Source organism: Crocodylus siamensis, chromosome 1 (assembly GCF_052110815.1).
Source record: "Crocodylus siamensis isolate JL-2025a chromosome 1, ASM5211081v1, whole genome shotgun sequence".
Lineage (NCBI taxonomy): Eukaryota > Metazoa > Chordata > Crocodylia > Crocodylidae > Crocodylus > Crocodylus siamensis.
The window spans coordinates 39,893,180-39,906,109 of NC_143395.1; the positions used below are offsets into that span (position 1 = coordinate 39,893,180).

The 12,930-nt window shown below is 40.6% G+C and overlaps 1 protein-coding gene across 1 annotated transcript in view; it reads right to left on the minus strand.

The window, feature by feature from the left end:
- CSMD1 (CUB and Sushi multiple domains 1) overlaps window positions 1-12,930 on the minus strand; it is a 2,270,760-nt gene that overhangs the window by 526,643 nt on the left and 1,731,187 nt on the right. Inside the window, exon 18 of the mRNA XM_090033387.1 lies at window positions 3,681-3,869. Within this exon, the coding sequence (XP_089889513.1) occupies window positions 3,681-3,869 (189 nt within the window). The remainder of the gene's footprint in view (window positions 1-3,680; window positions 3,870-12,930) is intronic.

Below are 12,930 nucleotides of genomic sequence, written 5' to 3' on the forward strand. Positions count from 1 at the left end.
TCCTGCATGTCTGAGCAATATTCTTATACTCCTCCCAAGTTGTTTGTTCAAGCTTCCATTTTTTGTAAGATTCCTTTTTGTCTTTAAGCTCACTGAAGAATTCTCTGCTAACCCATGTTGGTCACATGCCACATTTTCTATTCTTCCTGTACTTAGGGCTGGTTTGTTCCTGAGTCCTCAGTAAGATTTCTTTAAAATACAACCAGCTTTCCTGGACTCCTTTCCCACTCAGACTGGCCTCCAGGGGATTCTGCCCATGAGTTTCCTCAGGGAGTCAAGGTCTGCTTCTCTGAAGTCCAGGGTCCATGCTATGCTGCTCTTTCTTCCTTTCCTCAGGGTCCTGAACTCAATCATCTTGTGAGCACTACTGCCAAAGTTGCAATAGGTAAAGAAGTGCATGGCCTATACTTGCACCAGAAAGTTGTCCCTGATACTCTCCAAAATCTTCCTGGATTGCATGCCCAGCAGATGTCAGGGTAATTGAAGTTCCCCATGAGAATCAGGGCCTGTGATCTGGAAACTTCCACTGGTTTTCTGAAGAAAGCCTCATCTATCTCATCCTCCTGGTCTGGTGGTCTATAGCACACACCCACCACAACATCACCCTTGTTCTTCTCCCCTGTAACCTTAATCCAGAGACTTTCAACAGGCCTTTCTCCAGTTTCATTTTAGAGCTCTGAGTAATCATATAGTTCTTTTACATATAGCACAACTCCTTCTCCTCTTCTCCCTTGCCTGTCTTTCCTGAATAGCTTGGCAGTCAGGCAAGAAACAGTCAGGCAAGAAACTTTGTTCAAAAATCATTAATCAGGAACCATGTTTAAACCATCTTACCTACACTTTAGTAGATAAATGTTATTTAAAAATGCTTCATTTTTTCCCCTTCCCTTTTCATGCACACACTATTGACAGTTTTAAAATAATGTTATTCAGAATTATGCAAATAATGGCTAGTTTATAGATAATTCATGAGTAGCTGTAATGTTGAGAAGACTCAGTTTTCTACATTAAAAATTTCAGTTGCATATATTGGCTTTAAATTGGAAGTATAGATTGGCACTGTTTAAATTCTTAACCTGAATTACTGCAACCTGAAAAGCAAGTGGAAATATTTGGGACATACGTGCATCTTATTTCAACAGTTGTTTATCAGAACATTTTATGAAAATGAACATGAACAACGTATAGAAAAAAGCAAAGCAAATATTGTTTTTTAAACTTATGTGAATGCTCATAGAAAATGTTATTCTAATATTCACTGGCCTCTTCTTTTAGCACATTTTCCAGTTTTCAAACAGCTGTTTGCACCATATAGTGTTTTATGCTACCTTTTAATTAGTCATTCATTCTGAAATGTGTTTCTACTGCATAGCATTAAACTTTGTTCATATTTTGTGAATACTCTCAACACTTAGCATTTCAAAGAAAGATATTAGAGTACAGATTTTCTAATGGAAAAAAACTTTTATTTACTTATGTTATATGTATATGTGAAAACAGATGCTTTTAAGTTAGTGTAACTCACACAACATGTTTTACTGTGCAAAATTGTTGTACAATCTTGAATAGACAAGGAAGAAATGATGTCAGGTAGTTCCTCATCATATTCAGCATATAACAAACCTTTTTTTATGTATTTTGTAATCAACTGTTATGATTAAAAGTGTAATTGTCAGAGTCCTGATTATTGTCAACATGAGTAATAGGCACTTTGCATTCAGGATCAATTAAACAAATAATGAAATACCCCCTTGAACAGTGAAAATTAAAGAAAGAGAAACTACCTCCCAAGACTTAGTTGATTGGTTGCAACTGTGTGTGTCCTGACACATGAGAAACAGCATGTGGGGAAGCCAGAGAAGATGTGGAAAGTATGCCCAGCCTTTTAGGAACATAACTTAACTAGCTGTAAAGGTAAGCCTGATTTATAAGGCGAGTCTGTTTTATAAGCAAGAGAAGTGGCTCCTGTTATGTGCCTGGAAATAGATCTCTCTGTATATACTTTTAGGATAAACAGAGTTGCTCCAAAGAAATATATAGTTCATAATAAATCATTTCTCCTAATGGAAAAAGCTTAGCAAAGCCCTGAATACCAGTCAAATGTTTAAGAAAAGGGAGAAAACACCTATTACATATTTATCGTAACTTGAATTATGTAAGCATTGTCTCACACTCTCTTCTTTTCAGCAAAATCAGTCAAAGCTGATTGATAAATAAGATAGGTAACTGAAAGAAAGTACTATAATTGATAGTATCAGCAAGCATTATGTTTCTGTCTTTCCAAGAAGGACCATTTGGATTAAGATACCTTAATTTCGTCTTAACGTTTGCTTTTACTTAGCCATTGCAAGTTTGGCCAATGCTAATAATGTATATATTATGGCATAAGATGAAACCCTCTGTAAATGTGTTGTTTAGAATATTTCAGAAGGGTTAAAACAGAAACTAAAGTATAACTTCCTATGCTTGTACTGTATTAATTCATGAAGAAAATGAAACCTGAACCAGCAATAAATAGTTTCCTTCTTAGAACATGTTCCCAATCTAGAAAGGAAATGTGTGTTTGGCATACACATTTATATTTGTATAATATACAAATATTATAACATCCATACCTCAGGATGTCCCCAAAGTTACCATTGTCTTCCAGTGCCTGGTGTTCTGTGTGACCTCCTCCCAACCCTGCATTTCCCCTGCCCTTTTTACATTCTTCCCAGTTCAGGCCCATTCACCCTCCCTTTCTCTGTCAACTCCTTTCTTCCTTCTTTTTCCTATGATTTTTTCTTCCTTTTCCTTACTTCTTTCAGAAATAGTACATCTGTGCTGAGAGGATAATCAGAGCTGAGACAGTTTCATCATTATTATGATTAAAGAAGATTTAATCTTTGCCTTTTATTCCTAGATCTTATGGTACAGCACCTCATCTACACATTTCAGAGTTTATTCATATATTGAATGAAGATAATACTTAAAGTGGTGTAAGTAATTCATAACACACATTCAGTTGTGGGTTGCAAGGAAAGATAGAAATGCAGAGTATTGATAGTATTAAAATAGAAGTATTTAAAAGCTTTGAACTCTGGTATGATGGAAAGGAAGAGAACATGGCTAAGGACATGACTAACGCACTAAAACAGAAAAAAACAGGGTTGAAGTTACATGTTACACTAAGGATATTTAAAATGTGAGCATCTGCATATTCAAGCTTGTTAACTCAAGTGAAGTACCCTCTGAGCATCTCAGGGTTATGCCAATACAGGTAAGGGTTAACACTGGGCTGTGATACATAGCTCACATTAAGGTATCTTCAGTCCACTCCACAGATAAAATGAACAATTTGCAGTCTTTCAGAATCCCAGCATGCATCATTCCCAGACTCCCCATCCCAAGCAGGGAGTGAACCCAAGTGTCCCACAATGCACCACTCCCAGGCCTAACTCCAACCTCAGAGCAGGGATAGAGCTTGGGTGCCCTGGCTCCTAGCCATGTACCTGCTCGCCAGCTCTTTAGCAGCAACTCAGTGCTGTGCAGACATGAAGCAGTGTTAATGTTTAACATGCAACTGCTCACAGAACATTCTAACTTAACAATGTCTAACATTTTACAGGTTATGGTGTAAGGTGTAATTTCACTCCATCTTACTTTTTAAAAAAAATCTGGTTATTATAATTGGAACCTACCATCACAGCTAGGTAATGCATGATTCCACTGATGGTTTTTTTCACATATGAGTGGCTCCTCATCACTCAGTGTATATCCTGGATCACAGCTAAAAGTTACTGTAGATCGGATGCTAAAGCTGTTACCGTGGCGATGGCCATTCATAGGAATCCCTGGGTCAAGGCAGGAATCTGATTCTAGTGTAACACCTGAAAAGCAATGTAAAGTTACTGCTTAAAGGAGAACAAGAGCAACACAAACAGAAAGAGAGAGGCAGAAAAGGATGAAAATATATCATAATAAAAAAATACTTGAGGCTAAGCCAATAGTACAACTCAATACCATCTTCTGGGTGCTGTCATTGACTTAAACCACAGCCGCAGTATGTTAATTCTGAATTTTAATATATAGATCAAAGCTTTAAAAGATATTTTTAAAACACTGACAAAGATAGAAAAAATATAAAAAACAAATGTTACAGCCAGAGGATCTTATTAAGAGTCAACATACTACTCTGTTACGTCTCCTTTTGTTATTATGTAATCACATTAATTTATTACATTTCATATGCTGCTTTGAGATGACTCAGCTCACTTGTGAATGCTTTCTCATTTTGGTCACAGCAATGATTTTTTTTTCCTTTCTTTTTTTTAATTATATAAAGAAGCACCATGTTAGAACTTGTACTTTATGGATCCAGTAAATTTAGTTTCAGGTTTGTTCTATAATAGCCTTACAGTCCTACAGATAAAGTCCTATGCATAAAAATAGGATGAAAAAGTGAGGACACCCATTTCTGTAGGCTTTTAAAAGTTCTTAATTAAACTGTAGATACGTAAATAAGTTAATTCACAGGCATTACATGCTGCTTTTGTGCCCATGGGCATTGGCAGTGGCTGGGCAGTATCAATGGCAGCAGAAAGTCAAAGCTAGCCATGTTAGTCTGAAGTAAAGTAGAAGGCAGGGTAGATTTGTATCCTATAGATTAACCAAAGTCTGTGCGTCTGTGTGTACATCATATTTACTCAAGCATAAGGTGAGATATTTTCCCCAGCCAGAATGGGGACAAAAGCTACTTGTCTTACATTTGCATACAAAGAAACATCATTAAATACATTGTCTATAATTAAACTGATACCAAAAGCATATACTCAGCAATGGAAACAAACTATGCTGGAGAAGTCCCATTTGGTTATGTTTGCAACACATTTAAAACTGTTGAAGAAATGGGAATAATTGGAAATGGGAAAGAAAGGCAAAGTTCAGCTGTGAAGAGGAAGCCAAAGTGTAGTCAATGTAGTGGCTCACCATGACTTGAAAAAGAGTTAGTGCAGAGGGATACTGAGCATAATAATACATGCCCTCTGCGATTTCTGTGCCCACAGTGAAGCATGTGGCATGGGGCTGCAGTGGAGCTGAACTAGCTCCAGGCAGGAGCCACCTCCACAGCTCAGAACTTGTAACTGTTTGGGATGGAGTGCTGCACTGGCATGGCTTCCAAGGTGAGGCATCCTCTATGCACCTGGCAGCCATGAAGGCACAACTCCAAACCACAGTGCCTCATCTTGGTGGCCATGGTGGCACAGTGCTTCCTCCCACACCAGGTCCCACATCTTGGACCATAGAGATGGCTTCTTTGGAGCTGGTCCAGCCATGCTGCCACCCTAAGCCTTGCAGTGAGCACAGAAATATTGGGGTGCATGTGCCCCACTGTCCCATCACCTGTGCCTCTGCCTACCCTCACAATACATGGCCTGTTCCCCCTCCCTCCCATTGCATGGCCTGTACCCCCTCCCCCCACCTAATATGTGGCCAGTGCCCACCCCACCCCCATAGACTTACCTGCAGGGAGCTGCAAGAGCTGCTTTCCACTGCTGCCTGGCTGCCATGTGCATGTGTGATTGGTCTCCCCCTACTCCCCACAGCCACAAGCAGCACCTTGTAGCCTGGAACTCTGCCAGCATGCAAAAGGAAACTCACCATTTCCTGTGTTTTTCTCCTTTAATGGGGAAAATCCACAGTTTTCCACACTGATCAGAAAACCTAGCTCCCTTGTGGGGAGACTAATTAGCAGCTAATAAACTTATAAGCTCTGCAGAATGGTAGTACTTGTAAATACAAATACTATCCTGTTGTGGAGGTTTTTACTCTACAACAATGCACATTTAGACCCTGACCTAGCTGGCTAGGGCATGAAGGTGCTTCAGTGTGGGAGGCTTCAGCTGCCTGATGGGTAGCTCCACACTAGAGCACACTTGTTCCTCAACCAGTCCATCCACAGGATGTTAATGGGTTGGAGTAGTGCTGGGCTGTCAGGCTGACCCTTTAAGGCCCCAGCCAGCTGGGGCTGCTTCCACTCAGCTCAACTCTCCTGTCCCATGGGCACATTTAAATGGTGCACCCAGGAGCACTTCAAATTAATTGTACACTTCAAATTGATTGCACCTCCTATATCTCCTCTCTTCCCATACCTTGTATGCTAATTTCCCAACCTAGTAAGTTCCAGATTTCCCTTCCCTCTCAACTGTTCTCAGTGCCTTTTCACCCAACTGATTTTCACTTTTACAACTATTTCACTCACAGGTTTTGTCCCAATCTCCTTGTCTAGATTGTTACAAACTTCTTGTCCAGCAAGTCTCAGTACCAGTAGTTTTCTTTTAGTCTTCAGTCCCAATCTCACCACATTCCTTGTCTTCCTTTTCTTTCCCTTCCTGTTCTTCAGTCTACCTATTTGCCCTTACTTATTTTTTATGATATGATTTTGTCCTCCATGCTGCCCAGGGTTTTAGTGACTGGGCAAGTCACTGAGAGGAAAAAGTCAGATGGCCCCTTTGCACTCATTTCAATGGGAGTTCCCACCCCACATTGGGAAAATCATTTCAAGGAATATCCAGGTTCTTTTCTGTAGCATTATGTTGCAGAAATATTATATAATCACTTGGTCAGGTTGTGCATGAAATTATACACATATAGGAGCTATGATAGGCTCAAGTAAATCTAATACATACAAAATTTGCAATGATTAGAGCAGTTAAATTCTAATAAGTCTATAGTCAGCATATGTAAACCATGACTTTCCAAAAACTTGTAAGTACAGTAAAAGCTGAGTTATCCAGCACCTTACAAGCTGACATGCTCTGTTAACCAGCATGCTGGCTTATAAGGGCTTGTAAGGGAAAAGTGAAACCAGAAGTGCCCACCATGGCACTTCTGATTTCGTGGAGCCCCCACAGCCCAGGGGAAAGCAGCCTGCGCTGCCAAGCCCCCATGAACTGGGGCAAAGCAGCCTGTGTGGGTCCCCCCTCCCTGTTCCTCGGGGCCCATGGGGCATGCAGGAGGGTCGGTGATACAGAGAGAGGGGTGGCAATGTGATGGGAAGGGTGGTGACACCCAGATGCAGTGGGACAGGTGGCAACCCAAACAGGCAAAGAAAGCAAAACATGATCGAAAAAAATATGAAACTTGCACAGAAAATTTGTACATCATCTCAGTACACACAGTTATTTTTCAACTTAGTCTCCTTCTCCGTTACTGGCCTTTTTCCATCTGAGAAAAAGGGCATGTGTTCTGACATTGTGCATGCTCCTGTGGTAGTTCATAATCCATATGTTACCGAATGATTAAACTCTATGTGCAATCTAGTATGAGCAAATACTTTTCTGTTGCAGTTACAGTAGCAATCATGCTCACTGTATTGTCATGTGAGTGAATGTTGGAGAGAAAGACAGTCAATAAAATCAGGTTAGGAGTTATGTAGTTTAGTATTAAATGATTTTTTGTTATTATTTACAAGTTGGTGGGGGCAACGAAAGTTCTTTAAAAATGGATAGCTCATTCAGAAGCAGGCAACTGAGCAATGCTGTTGATAACTGAATTTAAGTAGGTTTTCTTTTGTTACAAAATTACTAGTGCACTTTTGAGAAGGAAAATTCAAGTGGTTTATGACAAGATAGTTAACTTGAATTAACTTTCCTATAACATCCTATTGGCAGCCAAGGATCAGGCAGTGTGTTGGTCTCCCATATTATGCAAGGTCATGGAGAAGCTACAACAACAGTTGATTTAAATTTGTCTGACCAAGTAAAAGTCTTTGCTTTAATAAATGTACAGTAACTATCTAGGTTTTCCTTGGTCAGTTTTTCCATCCTTTCCATTCACTCTTCCTTGAAACATTGTGTTGGCCAAACAAAGATAGGCAACAAAGGATAGATTAATTTTATCTCAATATAATAAATATTGGTTCCTAGCTCCTCATTCAACTTGCTTTCATCCCTGTTTCTTGTCAGAACTGTATATTGCTAATAACTGTATTTAGGAATATTGTTACTACAGAAAAACAAATAAGTTAACTCATTTCTCTCCTATCAAGGAAATGACCCATCCAGAAAAATTCAGCTTCCCTAATCCTTAAGAAAACTACAATGCTCCAATGTCATCAGTGATTGATGATGTTATCAGATGATCAGAAAGCAAACCAGTAAGAGACATGCAGTTCCCTGTGACTTTATCTCATTGTAAGTACTAAGTTGTGAGACAAGCAAATATAATTATTGTGTTTCAGGCTGGATGCAACACTTTTTTAGTACAAATATTCTTCTTTCTAACCAAAAAGGCACCTTCAAGTCAAATCTGAAAAAATAAACAAAGACCAGAACACGAATGGATAAAGCTGAACATCTTTGGGAGCAGTAAAGAAAAAGAAATGCAAAGCTCTGCATAAAGTGTTTTTAAACACAATTTAAACTATGAGTAGGAGAAACTTTATAGTCATAAATGTTTCTGAAATTATTTTTTTTTCCTCCAAAGGATGCCTCTACAGGAGACTTTGACTGAAAAGTAGTTGAAAAATACTATGCAGTAGTGCACATCACAGCATGGGCAATGCTACTGCACAGTATTATTAGGCTACTGTGCAGTAGCATCAGCTAAAAGACATTCACTGGAACTACTGTGGAGTAACTCTGGTTACTGCACATTTATTTAGTACTTGCTAATACAAGTACTATGCAGTATCATCCTTTATTAGCATGCCCAAAGTCAAGAAATTTGTTAACTTTTCAGCCATCAACATTTGTAAGTTAGTTTTCATTTCTCCCCAAAATGCTAATTTCTGTTAAAGTATCAATATCTCCCTCAAACCATATGGGTTTTTAGTTAAAGCTTAGTATAACTGCAAACCATGTTTAATGATTTTTAAAATGATGCCAAGCCAAAGCTTCACTTTGAAAACGTTGTGCCAATACTGACATTTGGTGGGGAGGGGAAACAAAACAAAAAACCCATACTTTCAATGGTCATATTCTGTTGGATGTATTTAATTCTTCATTACTGATTCAAGTAAATATTTTCAAAGTCTTGGAGCTATAAATGATGTTCAGCAACTGTTTTAATGATTTGGGTTCTAAAGAGGAAACAAGAATTTATTACTAGAAAATGTATGCAGTATGCAAAGGCACTTCAGTCTAATTAGCGATGACATTTACACGTATTATATAGTTGTAAATTTATATATTATATAGAGGTATACTGTAGATGTGATGTTTAATATATTAATATAGTAATATTTTAAATAGGCATTTATATTTAGACCATTTAAATGAACAGCTCTGATATGCTACATGTAGTGTTTAGCCACAAGTAATTTTTTTCTGATTCAGAGCATATATAAAGGGGGGAGCAGGGGTAAGGGAGCAAGAAAAAAAAAGATGTTCTATCTACATCTATCTGTACTATTATAGATAATTTTGATATATATGCTTTATAATTTTATTATTATGAAAAGCAACAGCAGAAGCATGGTGCCTCCTCCTTGTTTCTCAGCAGCAAAAACAAGACATTTAGAGCAACAGGGGCTCAATTTGCCTGCACTGTGGCCTGAAGTTCACCTGAACCATAGTTCCCAAATTGGAAAATTACAAATGTCTGATTATGTGATCTTAGTTTACCTCCCATATATATGTGGAATTTACTAAGGTAACATAAACTTATTTTTTTATCAGCTGAACCTCATATAAAATGTAGGATTAGAAAGGACTCAAGAAAGCATGTAGTCCATCCTCTTACTTTAAGGTGGAATGAAGTATATGTGAATAATTCATGGCATATGGTTTTCTAATTACTTAAGAAATCTCCAATTAAGGTAATTTCAGTCTTCTTTAATGAAGTATTTAAATTTTCTTAAACTTCAAAAGTGTTTCCTATCACCTAACCTAAACCTCTCTTGTTGCAACATAAGCCAATTTCTTCTTATGTTAGTCTCAGTAGACATGACAAAACAATTGCTGTCCTTTTTATAAAAATGTTTAAATGTTGGAAGACAGTTCTGCCTCCTCCTAGTCATCTACTTTTCTTGATAAACAAAAAAACCCAATGCAACATCTCTGGACTCTGTTCAGTTTGTGGATATAGTTTCATAATTTCTAGGGTCAGAAAGGACCTGAGTAGATCATCTAGTCCAACCCCCTGCCATGGCAGGAAAGAGTACTGGGGTCAAACAACCCCAGCAAGGTGTTCATCTAGCCTCCTCCTAAAAACCACTTCTCTTGGAAGTTCGTTCCAGATCCTAGCCACCCTGACCATGAAGTAGCGCCTTCTGATATCCAGCCTAAATCTACCCTCTGCCAGCTTGTGACCGTTATTCCTGGTCACTCCTGGCAGTGCTTGGGGGAACAGGGACTCCCCCAATGCCTGCTGATCCCCCCTGACTAGTTTATAACAGGCCACTAGATCCCCCCTCAGCCTTCTCTTGTGGAGGCTGAACAGGTTCGGGTCCTGTAGCCTCTCCTCGTAGGGCCTGCCCTGCTGTCTCCTGATCATGCGAGAGGCCCTCCTCTGGACCCTCTCCATGTTGTCCACATCCCTCCTGAAGTGTGGCTCCCAGAACTGGACGCAGTACTCCAACTGCGGCCTGACCAGTGCAGCATAGAGGGGGAGAATCACCTCTTTGGACCTGCTCGAGATGAATCTGTGGATTCATGACAAGGTACGGTTTGCCTTCCTAACTGCCTCCCCACACTGCCGGCCCATGTTCATCTTGGAGTCAATGATGACTCCAAGATCCTTTTCCACCTCTGTGCTGACAAGAGGGGAGTTCCCAAACCTGTAGGTATGGTGCCAGTTGTTCCTCCCCAGGGGCATCACTTTGCATTTGTCTATGTTGAATCCCATCCTATTCTCATCCGCCCACCCTTGTAACCTGTCTAGGTCCGATTGTAGTCTGTTGCTTCCTTCTAGCATGCCCACTTCCCCCAACATCTTAGTGTCATCAGCAAATTTGAACAGGGTGCTTTTTACCCCCTCATCCAAGTCACTAATGAAGATGTTGAACAGTGCGGGCCCGAGGCCCGAGCCCTGCGGAACCCCACTGCCCATGTCCTTCCAGGTTGAGTAGGACCCATCCACTACCACCCTCTGGGTGTGGCCCTCCAGCCAGTTGGCGACCCATTTGACTGTGTGGGTGTCAACACCTCAGTCCCCCAGTTTCTTGATGAGAATGGGGTAAGAGACAGTGTCGAAAGCCTTCCGGAAGTCCAGGAAGACTATGTCCACTGCTACCCCTGCTTCTAATGATTTGGTGTTCTGATCGTAAAAGGCCACGAGGTTGGCCTGACAGGATCTGCCACTGATGAATCCGTGTTGGTTTCCCCTAAGCATGCAGTCCCCAGCTGGCCTCTCGTGGATGCCTGCCAGAATAATTTTCTCAAACAGCTTGCCTAGGATTGAGGTAAGACTAACTGGCCTATACTTTCCCGGGTCCTCCTTCTTCCCCTTTTTGAAGATGGGAACCACGTTGGCCCTCTTCCAGTCCTCCGGCACCACACCAGAGCACCACGAGTGCTCGTAAAGTCGTGCCAGGGGTCCTGCAATGACCTCGGCTTGTTCCTTTAGAACTCTAGGGTGGAGATCATCCAGACCAGCTGACTTGAATACGTTGAGTCCCTCCAGAAGTTCCCTACTAGTTCCTCACTAACCCTTGGCCCAAGTGCGTCTCCCCTGGGGCCTGTTGGGGGCCCAGTAGGGAGGTGACTGTTCTGGTCCCTACTTAGGAAGACGGAGGCAAAGAAATCGTTAAACATGTTAGCTTTGTTGTCTGGTGTGATGACCAAATTTCCCAACATGTCCTGCAGGGGCCCCACATTACCCGGGACCTTCTTTTTATCCCCTATGTATTTAAAGAAGGACTTCTTATTGTCATTGAGTATAGACCTCAGAAATGGATGCAAGATTCTAGAAGAGGCTATACCAGTGCCAAATGGAAAAGGATAACTATCTGCCACATTATATACAGTGTGGCTCTTAATACATTTGTAATGAGTTCAGCCTGATTAGCAACAGCTGCATTCTGGTTACTCATGTTTAATTTGTGATCCACTAAGACCCTCCCGCCCCCTTCAGAATACGTTCCTCTTCTGCAATATCATTCTTTTCTTCAGCACTACTTTCTAGCCAATTCCCTACATTGTATTTGTATCTTTAATTCTAATATCTCAGTGCAGTACTTTGCACTTGTCTTTATTCAATTTCATCTTGTTGATTTCACACCATTTCTCCAGTTTATCAAGATCATTTTAAGTACCCATCTTCTCCTTTAGAATAAGTGGTTACCACACCTCTCAGATTGTGAAATCTTCATCCTTTTGCATGTACCCATTTCTCCACTTCCCAAGCCATTACTGATAATTACTGAACTCTATAACTCAGGGGCTGTGTTTGATATAACATTTTTATAGCCATTTAGTGTGATGTCAAACTATTAATTACTCTTCACTGAGTAGTTATTTCAAAACAGTTGTGCATCTAAACCATACTTCTTCAGCTTTTTCCTTATGAGCAGGAATCCTTGTTCTCTCTGATATAAAATTTCAAATTCTCTGTTAAAAAATTGTAAATTCTTTCATAAAACCCCCAAAAACTATGATTAAAATTAAAACACGCCCCCCCACCTCCCAGCTCTGCTCCTGCCTCTGATTTCCATCCCCACTCAGCCTTCCTCTGATTCCCACTCCTGCTCAGCTCCCTCAAACCTCCCTATGTGGGATGGGGCCACAGGCAGGTGGGGAAGTGGTATGGGTATGGCCAACAGCTTCAGCAGGGGCAGTTCATCCATGGCCCCTGCCACCTCTGAACCACCTTTCTATCCTGAAGAAGGGCTCAGGCAGGCACCCTGATCCACAGCTGCATCTACAGCTGATGCTGGGACCTGGGATATGTCGACATCCCTATATGGGTATGGTGTAGGTGCAGGATTATTGCAGGGGGAGGGGGAGACAG